Genomic DNA, 19,990 nt, shown 5'->3' on the forward strand with positions numbered 1-19,990 from the left:
ATGGATAATCCTTTCCTAATTTTCCATGCTTTCCCGAAGCGAGCGCTTTCTCTCCTCTGTCTTCAGGGACACAAACATTTCTCTGTATATCTTGTTTCGCACCTGAAGCTAGTTTGCAGATATTTTTCCACGGAAAAGGATTGACTCTCAGACTGTAGATGAAAATGGGGAATTTTAAATCTCAATTTAAAAACTGACTCTTTTAACATTGAATATAGAGGCTAGTAGGTCATGATTAGGTTATTTGCTTTTATTAGAATATACCTGTAAGTGATATTCAGTCTGAGTGCTTCATAAACTTCAAGGGAGAGGCTTGAAAGTCTGACTTGGTTGATGCTTACTGCAGGATTTTGTTTTGGTGGTGTTTTAACAACATAACCGTTCCTGGTGTGTTTGCAGAGGAGGACTGTTATCTGCCTCTGCCTTATATCTCTGCTGTATTAATGAGAATTGTCACAAATTGTAAAAACATGAAGCTGGGCATCTTGCCATTTGGATGAAGCCAGTAGTGCACTGAAACAGAGAAAGATACTGGATTGTTTAAGGTAGCTTGATATTTTTTCGAGGATCAAATGACTATCCCGAACTTGAAATTACGGGCCAGTATTTGGGACCATAGATCATGTCATTGATATGGGTGTTGAGTGAGAGACAGAAAAGAAAGGTCTATATTTGAAATGAAAAAAATACGGGATATGATGTAATAGAAAGGACATACGTTATGTTCCCCCTACGCACCTGGCACTTTCAGTAACATTTCCTGTTACTATAAAGGTTTCTGTATATCCATGCCAATTTTAAACATGATTTCCATAAGGTGGACATAATTAATAGCATGTGTTCAGGGGCAATTTTAATTCCTGCACGAGTCTTCCTTCACAGGTGGACTGATGTGAATTTGCTGTGTGGGAGGATTTGGCTGTGTGGGCAACAGGGGCCCTGTATCTTTAGGTTAGATGAAAGGCTGGAACTTGGTCTTTCTCTGTACAAAGCCTCAGCTCCAAGAGCATTCAACCTTCCCTTGTTTACAAGCCACTTTTAAACTTCATTTGTATGCAAGTATGATTGATGGAATCTCCTCTGTGTCTATATAGATTATATAGTTGTGAGGCTTAGGTATTGGCTTTGTTTTCTGTGGTCTCTCACAAGTGGCATTGAGTTATTTTGTCCCTGGACTCTGCCTGGGAGAAGCTCATTCTGTGGTATGGGAGAAGGATGCTGCAACTGAAATTCAGTGGAGATGAGTGTAAAATGATACTTGCAAGGGGAAGTAATTATCTTTTTTATATATAAGATTATGAGCTCTGAGCAATCCTACCACAGGAAGAATGCTTTGGCACTATGGATGGCACTATGGATACATAGCTCCACATAAATGTTAAGTGCTCAGGAGATAAGATTATTTAGTTAAGAAATGAGGACAAAACAGAGAACCATTGATTTAGTTGGCCTGTACTGGGAATACTATTGGCCATTTTGGTCCCTTCACCTTGGGGAGGTGTGTGTAGGGAGTAGTAAAATGTTTCATTAGAACTGGAAAAGGCCCAATGGAGGGGAACTAGGCATGAAAATTTCTGTATGAAGAAGGGTTGACTATGCTATGAATCTCCAGCTTGGAAGGGAGGACTTAGAGCTGAATGACATGTGAAGAGTGGCACAGGGCTTCTACAGATCAGTTTTTACTCTCTTCCAGTATAAGACCTACGGGTCCATAACAGTTAAAAAAGAATCAGCTTCCAGTCAAAAGCTGGCAGCTATTTGCACACTTTGCTATGGGCTTGTTGGGCAGAACTCACTGCCAACAGATGATACGGGTGTAAGAAATGTGCATGGGTTTTGTAGGAAACTGAATAGTTGGATGACAGATGTGTTATGGGTTACTAGAGACAAACATCAAGCTTAGGAGATACTCCAAGCTGGAAATAGTTGGAGGCTAAGATAAGATTATCCTACAGGTATACTATGGCTGCTGTAGCAGCTCCCTAAGCAACTGCTTATTTCCACACTTGGAGACAGGATGCTGAGGTAGAGGGAACACTTAACTGAACTAGTGCAGCTTCCCAAATTCCTTTTCTTAGTGGTGGCAATATCTAGAGTGTCTGCTCTTTGGTGCTGGGTGCACGTTTGAATTGCTAAGGAGTCTTGGAAAGCATGTATAACCTTTACCATCTCACTTTAAATCATGTCTGTGTTATTTGGTATACTTGACACAGAAACAAAAAGCATGGGGATATAGGGGAATATTTTGCTGTTGCACAGTTATTTAGAAAAGAATCTGGACCACTTTACTAGATGGTAAAGATTTACTAGATAATGTGGACTTAACCAGCTCTTTCTGCACCATTGTGGGATGGAGCAGGCCTGAGCTGGCTGTTTGAATGGATCCTGGGCAAATTCAAATCAGACTCTTAAGTTCTTCTGCATCTGAAAACTGCTCAGAACAGCTTCATGCTACATCATGTCAAACAGCCTTTATGAGTGTTGTCTTTCAGCTGTTGGTAGCTTGTTTGTGTGCTGCCTTGATTGACCTAAACAACAATTTCCCCTGCCTCATTTTTACAGGGTTAGTTAACTGGAATGCAGGTTTTTTCTTCTGTAGAAATTAACCCAGGTATTAATTTTTCCATTGGTGGGTAAAAGGAAAAGAGGAATAAGGGTCCTGGCTACCCTGAAGGCTTTACTGGATCTCTTTTGCTTGCCTAATATTGTAGTTATTGACAGTGTAATGCAACTGAAAATGACATCGGGTACCTGCAAAAGAAAAGAAAGAAAATCAGCTAGGTGATGGACATATATGACTCCAATACTTTTTTAGTTTTGCTTTTTTTTATGTAAAATGCCATACCATGATAAAAATACTTGTCCTTATCAGTCATTGTCTTACTGGCCACATCTCGCAAGAAATAATGCGTCTTGTACACCTTCACTCAGCCAGACTTTTCTTGTAACACTCTGCAGTAAGTGTTCTTGCCAATCCTTCCTGCACTAACTCCTTTCCTTCTGTTGAAGAACATGGGGGGGGGAAAGGCAGGGAAATCATGTCCTCCTCAGCTTTCTAGTCTGATTCTGAGGAAGCGGAAACCTAGAAACAGCTCAAGTCTCAAACTTCTGTGATGACTGTTAAATAATGGAATTCATAGATCAAATGCCTCATGACTCATGGTGTGTTAGCAGTTAATTGGATAGGCTCCTCCAATTTCTTTTTAGTGCTTCTCAGTCTAACTGATGATCCTTTTATTGCTGGGTAGTGATTTTTCTTCAATTCTAGTTTTCGTTGCATGTTTATGGGAAGCTATCCTTTGCTCACGGTTGAGTTTATCTGAATGTTGGTTGGTATGTGTACATTCTTATAGGTGTTTCTGTTATACTTTTTATATTGATCCACCACAATGAGATGATCATATAGCTGATCCTTTAAAAAAAAAAAGTCAAAATCTTGATTGGAAATCTAATATTTAATTATAGTACTGGAAACATGATTGCAAAACGCCTTACAACTTAGAACAATTCAAAAATGCATTTCAAAGCTAACTAAGGGGAAAATGGTTTTTGCTTTCATACTTTTAAGATCAAAGTTGACATCTGATGCAGAGAAAGAGTCTGTGATGATGTTTGGGAGGAATCTTCGGCAGTTGCTTCTGACCAGCCCTGTGAGGGGCCGGACTTTGATGGGAGTCGATCCTGGCTACAAACATGGCTGCAAGTTGGCAATCATTTCACCAACCAGTAAGTTTCAATTCCACATATTTTTGAAAGGACTGATAAAAGTGTGTATTCATTTAGAGGGAAGGAAAGTTTCGTAACAGACTTCTTTATAAAATTGATTTTTTTTGTTGTTTCTTTTGTTAAGACTTTAGTGTTTTCCACGCATCCTGTCATGCGAATTCCTTTTTTCAGGCTTAAGGTTAAGTTTCTGGCACCTGGATTCCAGTGTCTCCTTTAGTGTTATTAATTCTCTCTGAAATAGAATTTAAAATCCCTTCTGCATTCTCCAGTGCCGGTTGAAATCATTGTGCCTCTCAGTAGTCAGCAACGGGAACACCTGGCATTTTTATTGTTTAACAAAGAATTTGAATTTAAATACTTTCTATAACTTTTCATGGGTAATATCTTGGACATCTGGGCACTTTATCAGCCCTTTTTGTGCAATAGTATGTGTGTTAATGTGGCAAGTCAGAAACATTGTATTTGCAGAACTTACTAGTTCAGTTTTTAGACATATAAGGAAAGCAGTCTTTCCAGTTCATCCTAGTCTCATCTAGGGGTACACACCTCTTTAGACCCATGCAAAAATGGTTTGTTTTCCTTTGATTTTGGCTTTGCTTCTTGTCTGAAAATATATCCACCCAGGATGGGTGTCAGGAAAGATGTGTTCTTGAGACATGTGAAAATAATAAAGGTAAATAATAGTTAAATGAATAGGTAAATTGGTGTTAGCTTGCATTGCACCATAAGCTATCAATACCAGGAGTACAGTTATTTCCAAATGTGATAGATGGGATGATGGCAAGAGGAGATGGCATTGGAGTTCTTCAGTTCCTGGACTGCAAGGCCAGAGACTGCATTCCTCATTTTTATCGCTCCTTACTGGATCTGTAAAATGTCCTAGACTAGAGCAATAAATCTTCTACAGTGAATTGCTATTTTTCCTCTTTTGATAATATAATATACCATATTTGCCTCCTAAGACTAGATGCTGATTATTTGTTATGTGAATATGTTCCTAGGGAACTACAAAATGCATCAACTCATTTTGCTTTGGCAGCCAAAGCAGTTTTGTCCTCTGCCCACCATGCATTTCTTGTAATCGGAATCAGAAATAAAAGGGAAAAATGTGTTATTAAAAAGCTCTTTTTGTGAATAATCAAATTCAGTAGTTCTGCAGGGTATAGCATTAGGATATTTGTCTTTTATCAAATGGCTTTGCCTTTCATTATTCTAGGTCAGATACTCCATACTGATGTTGTTTACTTGCATACTGGCCAAGGGTTTCGTGAAGCTGAGAAGATAAAGAGGCTTCTGCTACAATACAAGTATGCTAAAGAAACTTCCATTTATTACTCTTTTTTACCAAATGTAATGGAAATCTTTACTATATCAATCCTTAGGTTTGGGTGGGATAAGAATTCAGTTGATTTAACAGGACTTACTCGTTTTTTTATGAACTTCAAAGCTTTTTTTTCTTTTAGTCTAATATTCTTGCTTTTACATTGTGTATATGTTAGAAGCATATGAAATCAAGCCATGGCTATGACTAAGGCGGCATGCTATGAATGTATCCCTGTAAAGCTCTGTCAATCCTTTTATTTTTAGGAATAGAAATTAACATTCAGCTAGGGCATAAGTTTAGCCACACACTTCCTATCCCCTCTAAGCCACTCATCAATCTTTCACTGGTCCAAAAGCCACGTTTTAGCTTTCAGAAAAGTTTTACTAAGCAAAGGAAATCCTGCTCAGATCTCCAGACGGACTTGCAAATAGGGGCAGCATGGTTAAAAGGTTATTGTATTCAGCTACTTTGGGATCCCCTGTGGCCACACATCTGGTCTACTGGGTCAGCTGCTGAACTGCCACAGCACACAGTCCAGTTTGTCTTTAAGCATTAGACTGGCTTTAAACAAGGTGATTTGATGGCTGCCTGGCTGTGGTGGAGACAGTCGGAGGCAATGACCTTGCAAGCTGTTACAAACTATGATGTTCCCATTAAGGAATTAAGATGCTCATTGCTTGGGTTTCTTCCCTTTTTCATAGAATCATAGAACAGGTAAGGGAAATACGAGGTGAAAGGGTTTGAGGATTGTAAATAACATTGCATTTCTTTTATGAAGTATGATTTTTTTGTTTTTGTGCAGATGTTACCACTGTTAAATTCCATTGAATGAGTGAAAATTTTGACTCGTCTCTTGAGCAGTCACATGGAAAACATGTTAAACACAATGTGCTATTACTAGGAATATGTTCTGAACGAATCCAGGCCTTGTGTTACATAAAATAAGATGTATTGGTTGTTGTTGTGGATTGAGTGCTATGTGTGGAAAAATCTAAAAGAATAAGTAATAATAACTATTCATTTTCTTTACCTCGTGCAAAGCTGTAGCACTATCGTGATTGGCAATGGCACCGCCTGCAGAGAAACAGAAGCTTACTTTGCTGACTTAATTATGAAGAAATACTTTGCACCGCTGGATGTTGTTTACTGGTAAGATCACTTTGCTTGCTGGGATATTCATCTGTTCAGCATATTTTAACTTAACAGGTACTTTTAAATGTAATTTTTGGAAGTATTTCTTTTTGTTGCCTTGTCTGTCTTCGAGTCAGGCTTGACCCATCCATCCCTCAAGCCAAAGGAAAATGGCTGTAGCTGTTTGAGCATGAAAGTAGTTATCATGAGTGAGTAAGATAGACCCACTGAAGCATTTTATTTTCTATTCCTGAGGTTCACTCATGTTGCTATTATCATTGTAACAAAGCATGGGAGAGTAGCAGCTCAAACAGCCAAGGACCTGTTTTGGCATTGTGTGCTTATTTCTTGATGAATGAGGTTTAAATGCAAGTGATAAAGCTTGTGTTGTCTGACTACAGTATTGGAATGCTTTCTAATCCTATGGGTATTAAATGGTTTGGGAATAAATAGTTTGTTAATACCTAGCAGAAAGCAGTGAAGGTATTTATCCTCTTTAAACTTAAAGTTTTATCCATTAGTTTGTTGAATTCAAACTCAATTATTCTGCTGTTTGATTTTGATGGAAACTGTATTATATCACTTTCTTTTCTCCCATGCAGAACTGATTTTGTTTCTTTGGTTTTTTGTTGGGTTTTATTGGGGGTTTTTTTATATGTTTTTAATTCAGACCTTTATTTTTTTTTTTAAAGCATTTTTAATGCTCTAGCTTGGATTATCTTTTGTGCTGAAGTTTAACAGCAATTCCCAGTTTTCACTGTCTTAACACACTGAAATAAGTTACTGAAAGTTTTGAAGAAGTTGTGGCCTTTGTCTCTTCGAACTACTAGATACATTCAATAGAGCCTTTTCTCCATAGATTTGGAAGTTATCTTGCAGAAATGGTCAACAAATGTAATATTCCTACTAACCTGTGATGTGGTTTTACTTGAACTTGTTATTTGTTTCTAAGGTTTCTAAGTAAATTTGCACAAGATCTGATACTTAAATCTCCTTTTTATTCCAGGAGATGCAGTGGGGTTTTCTCATTTTAATTGTTTGCAAAGGAAAGAGGCAGATCAAGCTTCTAAAAACCTAGGCATCCTCTTTCCTGAATCCATTTTCAAAACAGTAGATTTTTTGTGACTGTAGATAATGGAAAACACTTTATGCTGTATGGTTTTGGGGCAAATCTTTAAAATCACTGTTGTTTGCTTTATAGTTTAAAAGTCCGATAGGTTGATGTAAGCACATTGTCTGAAAGAATAATAGTGATTTATTTATTGATCATATACTACAAAATGTAAATAACTAGTTTACATAGAATTTATTTATATAATAATACTGTGGTAGATGGTTTTCTCACTTTTTTTTCCTCTTTTGCTCTAATATTTGTTTATAGTTCAAGTTTATAGAATAACTGTCATTGTATATTGTATATTATATATTTTGGGGGAGGGCCAGTAGAGCTACCACATTCTTGAAACTGATATTCTTGAAAGCTCTTTTGAAATAGGAATTAGTATCAATGCTCTAAAGCAACAGTCAAGTGATCAAGTTGGTTATTTTTTCTAGTAGTGACAAATAATTTTTTTTAACCTTTTTTTCCCAGATTTGTTATATTTGTAGGAAAAATATGTAACTGCAGTTTTTTAATGTGCAAAATTAATTTCTGAAAGTGAAAATTAGCATAATGAAAAGCGTTTTTGCTTTCAGTGTGTATTGAAGTGTTTTCTTGTGCTGTGCTCATTTATACTTCAGAATTTGTATGCAGAATACTGCATATTAAAGTAAAAATCAAAAAATTGTGATGTTGGACTTCTTTGTTGGTACTGCATGCTATAGGTGACATTTGATGCACTAAATTTTGTAGACCACTGTTTGTGTGCGCATTTATGTATGTGGGTTTACAAATTAGGTGGACTTGCAGTCCTTGTGTATCTCCTCATAGTTTGACAGTCTTGACTGAGCTGCTTTCTTGAAGGTCTGAGTTCCTGTGTTGCCCTTTCTGCTAAACTACTTTTATGTGAATCTCATTGTATTATCCGGTGCTGGGGTTTCCCAGCTGAGTTCTGCAAGTTTCCTCTGTTTGCTTTCTAGCTCCAGAAAACTTTCTTCTTAATATAGTTGGTAATTCTTAGTAACTGAAAGGAATGATGAGTCCATACATCCACCCCCTGCTGCTGATAATCTGATGAAATGCCTGGAATTTATGTCAGTCTGAGCTCAAAATAGTAAGTGATACTTGCTAAACAGGGAGCAATTAGTATAAACTTATCATTTGAGCAATAGGTGACAGTAGGTGTACTTTGTGAGAACTGCTGTACCTTTTGAGGGGAGCTGTTACAGATGACTTGCTCTGATGATCCTCGTTTTGTTTATTAAACAAGAAGTCCCCTGGAGCATGTGCTCTCAGATCACAAAACCCTTTTCTGTTTCCATGTACCAACTCTTCCCTTGATTGTCGTTTTTTCATGATAGGGGAAAATGAGTGCATTGTATATACGTGCGTTGTATATACGTATAATCAGTTCTGTGGAAATCCATGGTATGCTTTTGGATCAGGTTATCTTTATAAATGGTTTTTCAATTAAAATCTCTAAGAAACAGTTTATTTAATGTTGCAACAGTTAATTTTTAAAGAAGGTCCATTTCAGCAGGTCTCAGTTATAAGTAAAAAAAATGGATTTACAAATCAATATATGCTTAAACTGGGGGAGGAAGACCCCAGCCCTCCCAAAAAAAGACCAAACATAACTCCTCCAGTACTTAAACTATAACAGAATAGTCAGTTGCATCTAACACAATACAACCTCCCAAGCATTCAGCTTGTCCCAGTGATGCACTGAGCTGCACTAAGGTGGAAGTCCTTGCCTGGCAAAACAGAGCTCAGTTAGTTGCTGTGTGCAGGTTTCAGAGAATTGCCGGTTGTATTTGCATTTGCAGTCTTTTTCCTTGAAGGAGTCCAAATGTAGAGTGGCTTGGCAGATGAGGCTGGATTGTTTTATAGTGCTTTAAAACCAAAATCTCAATCAACTTCTTAAGCTGTCATTCAGAAAGGTACTATGGACTTCAGCTTCCTTGACAAAAAAAGCCTGCAATATGATACTACTTGTGGGGTTTTTTTGTTAGAAGGGGAGAATAGGATCAGAAATGATTATAAAAAATAAAAACCTATTCATACTTTTACATCCAGTTCATCGTATGGAACTTGGATCATGCATTTCCAGGGGAATGAGACAATTACAATCTGTAATTTTAGAACCAAAGTGTCCAGTTGATGCATGCACAAATAACCTGGACAGTATGAGCTCAAATGAATATTAATGATAATAAACAGCTGAACCCTTAATTGATTGCATGTATGTGCAGAATATGCTGAAAGAGTTTCTACTACTAAAGTCATGTACAGTAATTTCAGAATGATGCATAAAGTTATTACTTGGCTTCAGTATCCAAATCTACCAAGCACTTAACTGCTACTTAACTACTGAGAAGAGTTTCACCTTTTCTTAGTTGTATGGCAAGTATCTTCACTTGTATCAGCACCAAAAGAGACTTCCAAAATTTATTTCAGTTGCTTAATTTCAGTTTCTTTCAAAAACCTTACAACATAGAATCATAGAATAGTTAGGGTTGGAAAGGACCTTAAGATCATCCAGTTCCAACCCCCCTGCCATGGCCAGGGATACCTCACACTAAACCATGTCATCACTATCTGCTCTCCAGAGCCCATAACCACCTCTCCCAGGGCTCTGTAGTCCTTCTTAATGTTTTCCGGGCTACTGTTGTCTTGTGTCACTACCACCCGCATGGACCACTAGAAGTGGGTAATAGTCAGTGGGACTTACTAGACCACACAGCCTCTCTGCAACATCCCTGATCCGAGCCCCTGGTAGCAAGACACCTCCCTTGAGACTGGTTCAGGCCGACAGATGGGTGCCTCTGTGCCTTTCAAAGTAGAGTCCCCTACCACTATGACCCGCTGCTTTTTCCTGGCAGCACCAGTAGTGATCTCGATCTAATTTGATCACGAATATGATAATTTGATCTAATTTGATAGCACCTAATTTGATAACTGCTTTGGTTTTGGTGCTAATAAATATATGAAAAGCAAGCAATTAAAATACGAATCTCCGACAGTGGCAAGTACAAACTACATCCATCTTTACTGAAGTTTTCCAAGGAGAAGACATACCAGTGAAGACAGTAGTAGGAAATGAGGCATATGGCATGATTTTTCGTGTGGCTTTAAAACCTGTCTGGCCTCAGTTTGACAGTTTGATTTAAAGCAAATATTTTTAACTGCTTTTTTTTCTAACCAATGTGCTTTCAGATACCTACATCCAACCTAAATAACTGCAGGACTTTCTTTCCTTTTTTTTTAAATGCAGTTTCCCTTTTAGAGCTATGTTTATTGACTTAGATTAGGACTGGACTAGAGCCCAGAGACAGTCATATCTGGTCTTCAGGTTTTTTGTTACAAATCAGGTTGGGTTTTGATTTTTTTTTTTTACAAGGTTCAATAAATATTCTTGATTATTTATGTTAGTTCTATCGTGAGTTCTTGCCAAAGATATGTTGTATTATAACCAAAACAGATGTTCTGGTTTAGACAAGTGTATTTGTTTTAACAGGACCAGCAATGTAAATGAAACAACAGCATGTTCAGCATTAACGTGGCAGATGATGAACTTTTAGGATTTCGTTGGCCTTTTTGGATTAAATGGAAATCTTGAAAAAATATTTCAGGAATTTCATTTTGTATTTTGATCACTGCAACTGGTTTCCTTTGGTTATTGTTGGCTGAAGGCACCTTGGAAATGCAAGCTATCTGAATGACAGGTGAACTGTGCTAGAGCAGGACAATCATCACATTGGGAAAAGTAAAATCACAGTTTTTCTTTCAGCCTCAGTGGTTTCATGAAACCATACATACCATCAATACAAACATTCTTGTTGGTCTGACTTTTCTTATGTGCTTCTTACATTAATGCACACTGAGAATAAAGTATTTCAGCTCATATTTAAAAGGAAGTTTGATAGGTATCATGAATTGTTAATAGTTTTCAACAAGCAGTAAAAAATGCAGCCGGGCAAGTGTGGTTTTTTGTTGTTGTTTAGGATGGTTGGTGTTTAATTTCTGTTATACTTCACTTTAAACTTGATACAAAATCCTTTTCTGCCACTTTCAGCAAAACCTTTTCTTGCTCTTGAGACTTTATAAGCAATGTAATTAATAATTTACTGCTGTTTAAGTTCAAACACTTCTGTACTGTGACAAATAGGGGAAAGTCTGTAATGTCTTGTAAAGTTCTCATTGGGTTTTCTTTAATGTTTAAATTGTCTGCTTTAGAATACTTAGAAATGTTCTGCTAAGGTGGAATAGGACTGTTTAATACCTTTTGAAGTTGGACCTTGGTGGCAAGAAATTGTTTTGGAAATGTTTGTTCTACAGGATTTTAGGTCCGCTTGTGTTTTATAGGTGTCTGCACATGCTTTAAATATCCTTTTCAATTTAAATGTGTGTTTTATATTGTTGAATATCTACATTATACTCGCTCAGCTTTAACAAATGCCACTTTCAAGTTCCATGCCTCTATGTTTCTAATGTTACACTAGCTTAATTCCCATTACTTTTCTGCTTCATAGCACTCGCAGTTTGAAAGGGACCTAACATTCGGGTTCACATTATGATAATTAGGTTTCAAAGCAGTGTGGGGGGATTAAGATGTCTGAAGTCTAGTTGCCGAATAAAGTTCAGAACTACTTGTAAAACTTGTTTGAGTGGTTAACAGAAGTGGTTTTATTTATTCAGTGCTCATGCAGCATTAATCCGTATTTCATCAGGTACCCACAGTGCTGTAACTCTAGATATGACCTTGGGACTTAATTTACCCCATCTCAGTTTTCCTTATTAATGTGCCATGAAAGAGGTACATGAAAGATAGCCAACATCAAAGCACCTTTTCAAATAAAGTGGTTGATATGAATCCTCTGGTATTTAACACTGTCTGTCAAATGTTTCAGCTGGTTTGCATCCTTTTACAAGCTATTGCTTGCCGCATTAATGCAGTTGTTTCAAGTCTGCTGAGAGTACAAAGGGGAATAGGGATATGGGAAACCTTATTCCTATTTCTTTTTGATTATATTTTTTTTGAGCTGTTGGTTTTGTCTGTTAAGCTATATAACTATATTGATGACACATTTATGTACGAACACCTACACACCTTAGGTCTTGAGATGCCTGATACAGAAGGTAGAAAGTAGTTTGGAAAGTTTTGGCAAAAGGAATACATATTCGGCGGAAACAATGCACGCGTCTAAAATGTGCACTGAAGAACCTTTGTTCTGCTTTCTTCTCTTTCAAGCTCTAGTGGAGTCATGAGAAGTCCTAAGCAATGAAGAAATAATTTGAGGAACAAACAGGTTTAAAATGTGAGTGAAGAGGATATAGTTAATAAAAATATTTAAAGTTATGTAGTGATTTCCAGTCAAACCATCTTCTGTCCCTTACTTAGAAGTTACTTTCTGTTGTGATTATTTACCACAGCTGAGTAAGAGTTCATGATCATGCACACTTCAAATGCAAAATGGGGTTTTTTTATATGTTTTATGGAAGATAGACCTGGAAACGGGAACCTCACTCTCTTTTGGGACTTATTCCTCCTCCTCCTCTTGATTATTGATAACTTTAGGTAGTAAGTAGTCTTGTTCAGTACAACATGGACTGTAATAAGTGTCCGTCTTTAAAATCATACCAATGTTTGTTCTTGGTGCCTCCACAGACTGGTATCTACATTGAGCTCAACCCATGCTATATTCAGAAGTCATCTTAGATTCTGAAGCAGTCCAAGAAAGCAAGGATTCCCTTTTGCCCCAGCTCTGACGCTTATTTTGCGAGTTTACTGTAGATACCAGTACCATTACTAGCCATGTTTTTCGGAGGAAAAGAAAGGGGTGAGCAGTGAGGTTAGAGAGGGATGGGTGAAATAAGGAGATGTTAATTTTAGGCTTGTCTAGCATGAACTTGAAACTTTTTAACCCAAACTTTATAAACCATACGCTTGACATAATTCTGGAATCATCTTTGCATTCTATTTCAGAGAAAGAGCTTCACAGTTCTTAAGATGAGGACAAGGACTAATTGGGAGTTTGTCAACGTAGCTTAAGAGATTATGAATTCCTTTAAATTCAGAAAAAGAGTAAGACATATGTAGAGTCTAGACTTCAGCAATGTGAAGGCAGGGGGTCAGGAAACAAATATAACTAGCGAAAGAAATCTGAAACTTGAGGAAAATGTCTATTTTTCCAGAAAAGTAGGACATGTCATTTGACTTGAGTTCAGGGCAATCTATAGGAAAACAGTTTTGGGGAAGAGTAAAAAGTTATTCATGCAACTTCCCTTCTAAGTTTTCTCTTTCTGTGAGAAAATCATAGTAACAGTAATATCAAGCAGTGATTTTAAAAGTTATGTATTCTCAGTATGTAAATCTCTTCAGACCCTTAAAGAATACTAAACAGACAAACCAAAAAAAAATAACTTGTGTAAAATCAGGGAAGATTTTAGGATGAAAAGTCATTATGCGTGTGACTGTGTTCAAGGGCAACTTTGCATACTCTTCAGTTAGAAATGTACTCTTCTCAAATATACTCTTGCAAATCAGATAGTAATTTTGAGAAGGTGATCACAATAGTTCCTCCCACTTTGTTTTTTTAACGGAGAAGTCGCTTAGATTTAGGATTGCAAAATGACGTCTCTATTTTTAATCTTGTTTCCCACTGAGTAGTAATTTGTACGTGGGCTGTTCTCTTGTAGCTCTTCTGTTGTTTTCAATGAAACTCATCTTTTCTTGTAAGATAATCAGTTAGAAGACATCTGGTATTGCAGTACAACAAAAGTCAGGTGAGAAGGGAGAACCATCCAAACATATTTAGAAACACAAAAGAACAAGGTGTTTGAAAGAGAAAAGGTTACTGAGAGGCAAAGGAGATGCAAAGAGCAAATGCAGCACAGAGTGTGCCCATCAGGTCCTCTGGGAGCAGTCTTGGAATGTGTGCGTTGTAAAGGGCATATTCATAGCACAAGACTGGGCATTTTGTTCTTAAAACTCACTTAAAATTAGATTCGTACCAAATATGTATAGCAGTGATTTTCATGTTCAGTATGGAACTACTAAAACTAAACTGTGAGTAGGGGATTTATTTTTTGGGGGAGTTTGACTCAGTCTTTAAAATACTATTTTTATCACTCAACATTTTGTGCTGGTCTGTTTCCAATGCTACCTCTGTTCTTAAGAGCTTTCTATGATGACAACGAAAATTACTCTGGCCTAAAAATCTCTTGTTCAAGGCTACTTCCAAAGCTTGGAAATGAAGAAGGATTTAATAGATTTAAAGAAAAAGGATTAGATCTTAAATTTGCTAGATTGCTACAATGAAACAAAGCTAGTTCATTTAGGTGTCTGATAGTTTTGAGGTGGTGGGGCACGTAATAGGCTAAATATAAATCTTTTCTTTTTAGACTGAAATGATTTATGTTATTGTTTAATATGGTTAAAGCTTTTGAAGTTTTTCTGTGCCTTTTGGTCAACTCCACAAGGTTTAGTTTAGAAGAAAGATTTCCAGGAAGATCTTTAGTGGAATGAGCATAAGGCAATCTTATAGCATGTCCACTTCCCCAAGAATTGGTTTTCTTATTTGGTCTGACATCGTTTTTTCTCTGAAGGTTCACCAAACCACCCTTCCTTGTGGTAGCTGTTGTCTTGCTCACACAATGTGATTATCAGTAATGATGCTGGAGGGTGAAACTTTCAAGTCGTTGCATACATCTGAACTGTTGCATGCCTGTCTCTGCAGTGTGTGTGCCATCTTGTAATTGGCAGAAGAAAGCCTCTTGTTGAAAGGTGTCTGAGTGGTGGCCAAGGTCTAGGGGTAGCTTGAGGAATGCAAGAAGCCTGAGGAACTGGGTAGCTGGTGCTGCAAAAAGAATGAGGGTGCAGTCAGGGAAAAAAGGGCAGGGCACTTTCAAGGCACTTCCTCTAGACAGAGGTATCAAAGTATAGTCATAGTCTATGGGAACTTTGCAGAGCTTTGAGTTCAGCTGAACTTGTGCGTTGTCTTTTCAATGCAGCAGGTTATGTCAAGAGAACAGTTCCTTCTCCTGTTCACTCTCCTAATGATTTGTGAGCATGAATAGTGTACAGTCCCAGCTTAAAACTGAGGTTTGGACTTCAGCTGAAAAATGTGACCTAATGACATCTTACTGCTTCTCACAGTGAGCACTGGAGACAGACTTTCAACAGCTGCATCTGAGCCTTTTCCCAATACTACATTTATTAATTTTATTATTTATTCTTTTTTTAGCTGGAGTGAACTGAAGTAAGTTTGTTCCATGTAACTCCAGAGCATGTTTTAAAATGCTGTCTATTCATTATAAAGCATAGGAGGCTGGCTTTTGGTCAGTTAGTGTAAGCCACTACACAAAGAAAATGAGTCATGCACTGTATGCAGCTAGGATTGTGAAGTTCAATGATAGGAGCCTTAAATGCTCCAAACTCGGTATTGATACTGACCTCAAATGAGAAAAGCATAGGTTTTCAGGTAAACTGCAATGTAAAATTCACTCCAGAGACTGACAGTTGAATGGTTTCTTCTGTGTCGTTTGTGAATTCCTGGAAAGAAGCCTGTGAACCGCAGGTTGAAACCCACTGGGTTTGGACCTGAAAATGTAACAAAATGTAGAAACATCTAGAAACTTAGTATTTTAAATAGGTGAAATTGTGCATAGGACATCCTCACTCCCATTTGTATTTGAAGAACTTTGATTATGGAAACTTGCAGTGTGGTCCTTGTTATCCACGTCTGCATTTTACACTGTTTGTCTTTACCCATTGACTGAAACGAAATAGCGTGGCTCCACACTAGTATGGTATCATCATGCTAACAAAATCATTGGTACTGCGAGGTGAATGTAAACTAAACCCATTAAAATGTGAATTTGATTTGTGTCCATACTGCCTTTCTGAAAGAAATGATGTTTGTGATGTTTGGGATACTGACCTATTATCCTCTTAATACTGAAGAGACATCAGAAAAATATGTTTGTGTGTTTTAAGTGGTGTCATTAAGTGCGTGTGGCAATTGATAAATTTTCACCAGAAAAGATTGGGAAAATTTGCTTAGGCTCATCACTGTGTAAAAAAGCTCCAGCAGGAATTACTTGTGGAATCCTCACGGGTTAATTTAAGTGGAAGGATCCAAATACAGTGTGCTTAATACTGAGGGCATCCAGATTAATATTACATAAATACAAGATGTATCCTCTGATTTGTGAGATACTAGGACTGACTGTTATTGCACAGTCTGACCTGGTTGTATATTTGGATAATGTTTTGTCTTCAAGTAGACATTCTGGTAGGAACCTAATGGGGAAGTAAGCGTTTTTCCATTTGTGTAAGGTTGCCAGTAATGTGTTTTTACTTAAATTGAGATTCTGCCAATCTTCATACCTATTCGTTTATGAAACCACATGTGGTGTTCTGCACTTCAGCTCTTACTGGGCTTCCTTTATTATTGAGATGTGATACACAGATTTATTTATCTATTTAAACTTACTGTGCTGTTGTTGTTGATGCTGATAGCAAAAGCTTAGGTTAGGTGGTTAGATTACATTATGCTGTCTAACACTCTTTAGATACCTTAATTGCAGTGGCTTTTAACTGACAGAGAGTTACCTTTGGGATGAAATTCTTCATCCTAGATCTCTGTTAGTGTATATGTGTGGGCTGCATCTATTTCTAAATAATCAGAAGTGTTTAAGAAAACAAAGGAGTGAGCATATCCATAAATGCTGTTGTTAGTGGGGAAAAGTTTCTTTATTCTTTGAAGTGTCAATACTGTTGAGATGTGGTAAAAATGGAAGTTTGTGTGCAAATCCAAAGTTTGTGTGCAAATCCAAAGTTTGTGTAGAAGTATCCCTCTGAAAATGCATTTGGGTTTGTTTTGAATAGTAAACCCCAGGAAATTGCCACTTGTGCAGCTGGTAACAAATTCCCCCAGTAACAGGAAACAAGTATTATGAATCTTGATGAAAAAAAACCCCAAAAACCGAAGACCACCACAAATTGGCTTGGATTTTAGGGAGATTTGAAAATTAAACTAATTACTTCTAAGTATCTGATAGTGTGAGAGTCTTCCAGGACTGAAAAGCAAGTACAAAGTGTCTGTATCAGTAAAGCAAGGGCTCTTTGCCTTTGCACTTACATAAAATTGTCATTTCTATTCCTGATCTCAGGCTGTCAGCTCTTAGCAGCTCTTGGCAGTGCAGGCAGTGAGTGCTACCCATGTTGCACCTTCACTTGGAGTAGTTTTGTGTGATACTGACACCAGGGCCTATGCTTGCCTGGACTCATTTAACTTTTCTTATCAACACAGTTTATGGCAGTCTTAAAAGCTTCATGAATGACACTGAAAGAAGCCACAGCAACAGGAGATACTTCAGCATACTTATGATGTTTTTAGGGATTGAGAGGCAGAGAATATAGACGTGCTGTGTGTCTCAAAGGGCCTTTGAGTAGGTTATTTCAGCTTGAAAAGGGATTGGATTTAGACGACTGCAGTGCCAGGCGGTTTTAACTGAAGGTACCTATTGAGGATAATTCCTTTTATAGCTGGATCCTAGCAGTTTTGTCAATGATGAGTAAGTGGAGGAAAGGAGAAATGATCCATTTGTTGTGGTGGGTGTTACAGAAGTGAGAAAGAGTACTTCTGAAAGGAGACATCAAAAAGGTCAAGCTATATGAAGCACCTTCTTCGGTACCAGCCCCTTGTAGCAGCAACTGGGAACAGTGGGCAAGCGGAGGGGAAAAGGGCTGAGAGTGATGCAGGTTTTCCTGTTCCTTTTCAGGTTTGGGAGATTTGTGTTGCTTTGGTGGCTTCATGTGCAGTTGTAAATGTAATCGTACCCATGTAACTGTTCTGTACATTAGTTATTTTCCTTTCCTTCTGAAACCCAATGTTCCTGAAAACAAATTTGTTGCTCGCATAGAAATGATGTTTTCACTTTAATCCTTTTTCCAACTGGAAGTAATATCACAGTTTCTGTGTCAGATTCTTTTATGTAACATCAAATACTGTTCAAGTAGCTCGGTCGTCAGTTGTCTGTGGAGCTTTATAAATAAAAACCTGGAGGTGGGGGGAGATGTCCATCTATGTGCAGTTATTGCTAACATTAAATTGGTGTTTCACATTAAACTTCTCTCTCAAACCTACATTATATTTTGTTAAACATCTTTGGCAGCTAAGGCAACATGCCTACTGCCTGTTCAGTTCTTTTATTGGGTTGAACTAGAGCTAACATTTGGCTAAAATACGTTTTGACATTTGAATTTGACATAAATCTTTCAGGGAAGCAGTTTCGACATGCGTCCTCCATGGGTGCTTCTCTTGTCAGCGTTATCATGTTGTACTGTAAATATACTTTGGAAGTTGGCTTTCAGTAAAACTCAGTGATGCATTTATTACTTGTTCTGGTCTGTTTTTTCTCATAGTGTAAAAATCACAGCTAAAAGTTACCTTGTCATTTTTTTTATAAAAGGTTTTTTCTTTATTTTTTTTTCCTAGAAGTTAGTTTGTCATTTTTAAGTAAATCAAACTGGATATTCCTGTGTTAGTTCTCAGTGATTATCTCTCTGCTGAAGGAAATGTTAGCTCTGATCTTCTGCTATAGGAATAAATAGAAAGAGACATTGTCAATTTGAATGTTTTGAGATGAAATAGTTTTCAAATCATGATATAGTATCCTTTTAATATATCCCATTTCTTTAGCTAGCAACAAAACCATAGAATTTTAGAGGAATGTTTCATTCCTTTTAAAGGAATGCTTAAGCCTGTCCTCCTCTATTCCTCTTGTTTTTCCCCACTCCCGTATATATCCTGTCTGGCTTTGCAAGCATCCTGCTATCTCCTTTACCTGGATGTCCGCAGCTGCTCACTCAGTGCCTTCTCAGTCATAGCTTTCTCCTTACAGAAACTGCCTAATGACCTTCTGGCATTCTGGAGAGGACTCCTCCCTGGAAAGGCTGTGCTGCTGATCATTATTAGCATTTAGGGGAAATTATGTTTCCTTCCATTGGCCACTTTTCGATAAAGCAGTTGCAGTAGGATGTAGGTTACTGGACTTCTGACATTATCAGAAGTAATGTTTTCTGATTGAGAGAGGGTTTTGAGTAAAGGGGTTGTTCTGGCGCTAAGTAAGAATTAAAAACTGGTGGCATCTAATTCAAAGCAGATTCTCTTCAGTTTTATGGTCTGTAGGGAATTTCTTCCAGGTTTTTATAAAGCGAAGATGCAGATTAAATGTTGCTTATAGTAGTTTCTGTAAATATATTTTATTTAATATGCAAATCAGAGTATGTAGTTGATTATTTTTTAATTGACCTTAAATACCAGCATTATGAAGCCAAACCGAGTTGTGGCTAATATTAGGTTGTGATAAACTAAAATTTACAATTAGTACAATGAACTTTGGAGATGCTTTCTTTATGTAAATTGTGTTTGTGTCATCTGAAATACCAATTTTTGCATTGGATACAAGTTGAAGCTTTCAATGATTAAAACAGGTCTCATGTCAATATTCCAACGGAATATGCATGGTTTAAGTTCATGTCTACTCCTTGTTTATAAGGCATTTTAAGTTAGTTTCCATTGAGAATAATGATAAGTCCAGGGTTTCTTCTTCACTATGCCACAGTTGATGTAATTAAATTGCACAAATCACATGGTGCTTGTGACGATGGTGATGTGAGCTTTTATGAACTTCAGAGGAAG

At 37.3% G+C, this 19,990-nt stretch overlaps 1 protein-coding gene across 1 annotated transcript in view; it reads left to right on the forward strand.

Moving 5' to 3' along the window:
• Positions 1 to 19,990, forward strand: part of SRBD1 (S1 RNA binding domain 1) — a gene marked incomplete at its 3' end in the record, with an annotated part of 117,845 nt that overhangs the window by 21,375 nt on the left and 76,480 nt on the right. Inside the window, exons 12-14 of the mRNA XM_080616545.1 lie at positions 3,569 to 3,726; positions 4,943 to 5,033; positions 6,092 to 6,199. Coding sequence (XP_080472671.1) covers positions 3,569 to 3,726; positions 4,943 to 5,033; positions 6,092 to 6,199 — 357 coding nt within the window. The remainder of the gene's footprint in view (positions 1 to 3,568; positions 3,727 to 4,942; positions 5,034 to 6,091; positions 6,200 to 19,990) is intronic.

This window comes from Psittacula echo (genome assembly GCF_963264785.1).
Source record: "Psittacula echo genome assembly, chromosome: 4".
NCBI lineage: Eukaryota > Metazoa > Chordata > Aves > Psittaciformes > Psittacidae > Psittacula > Psittacula echo.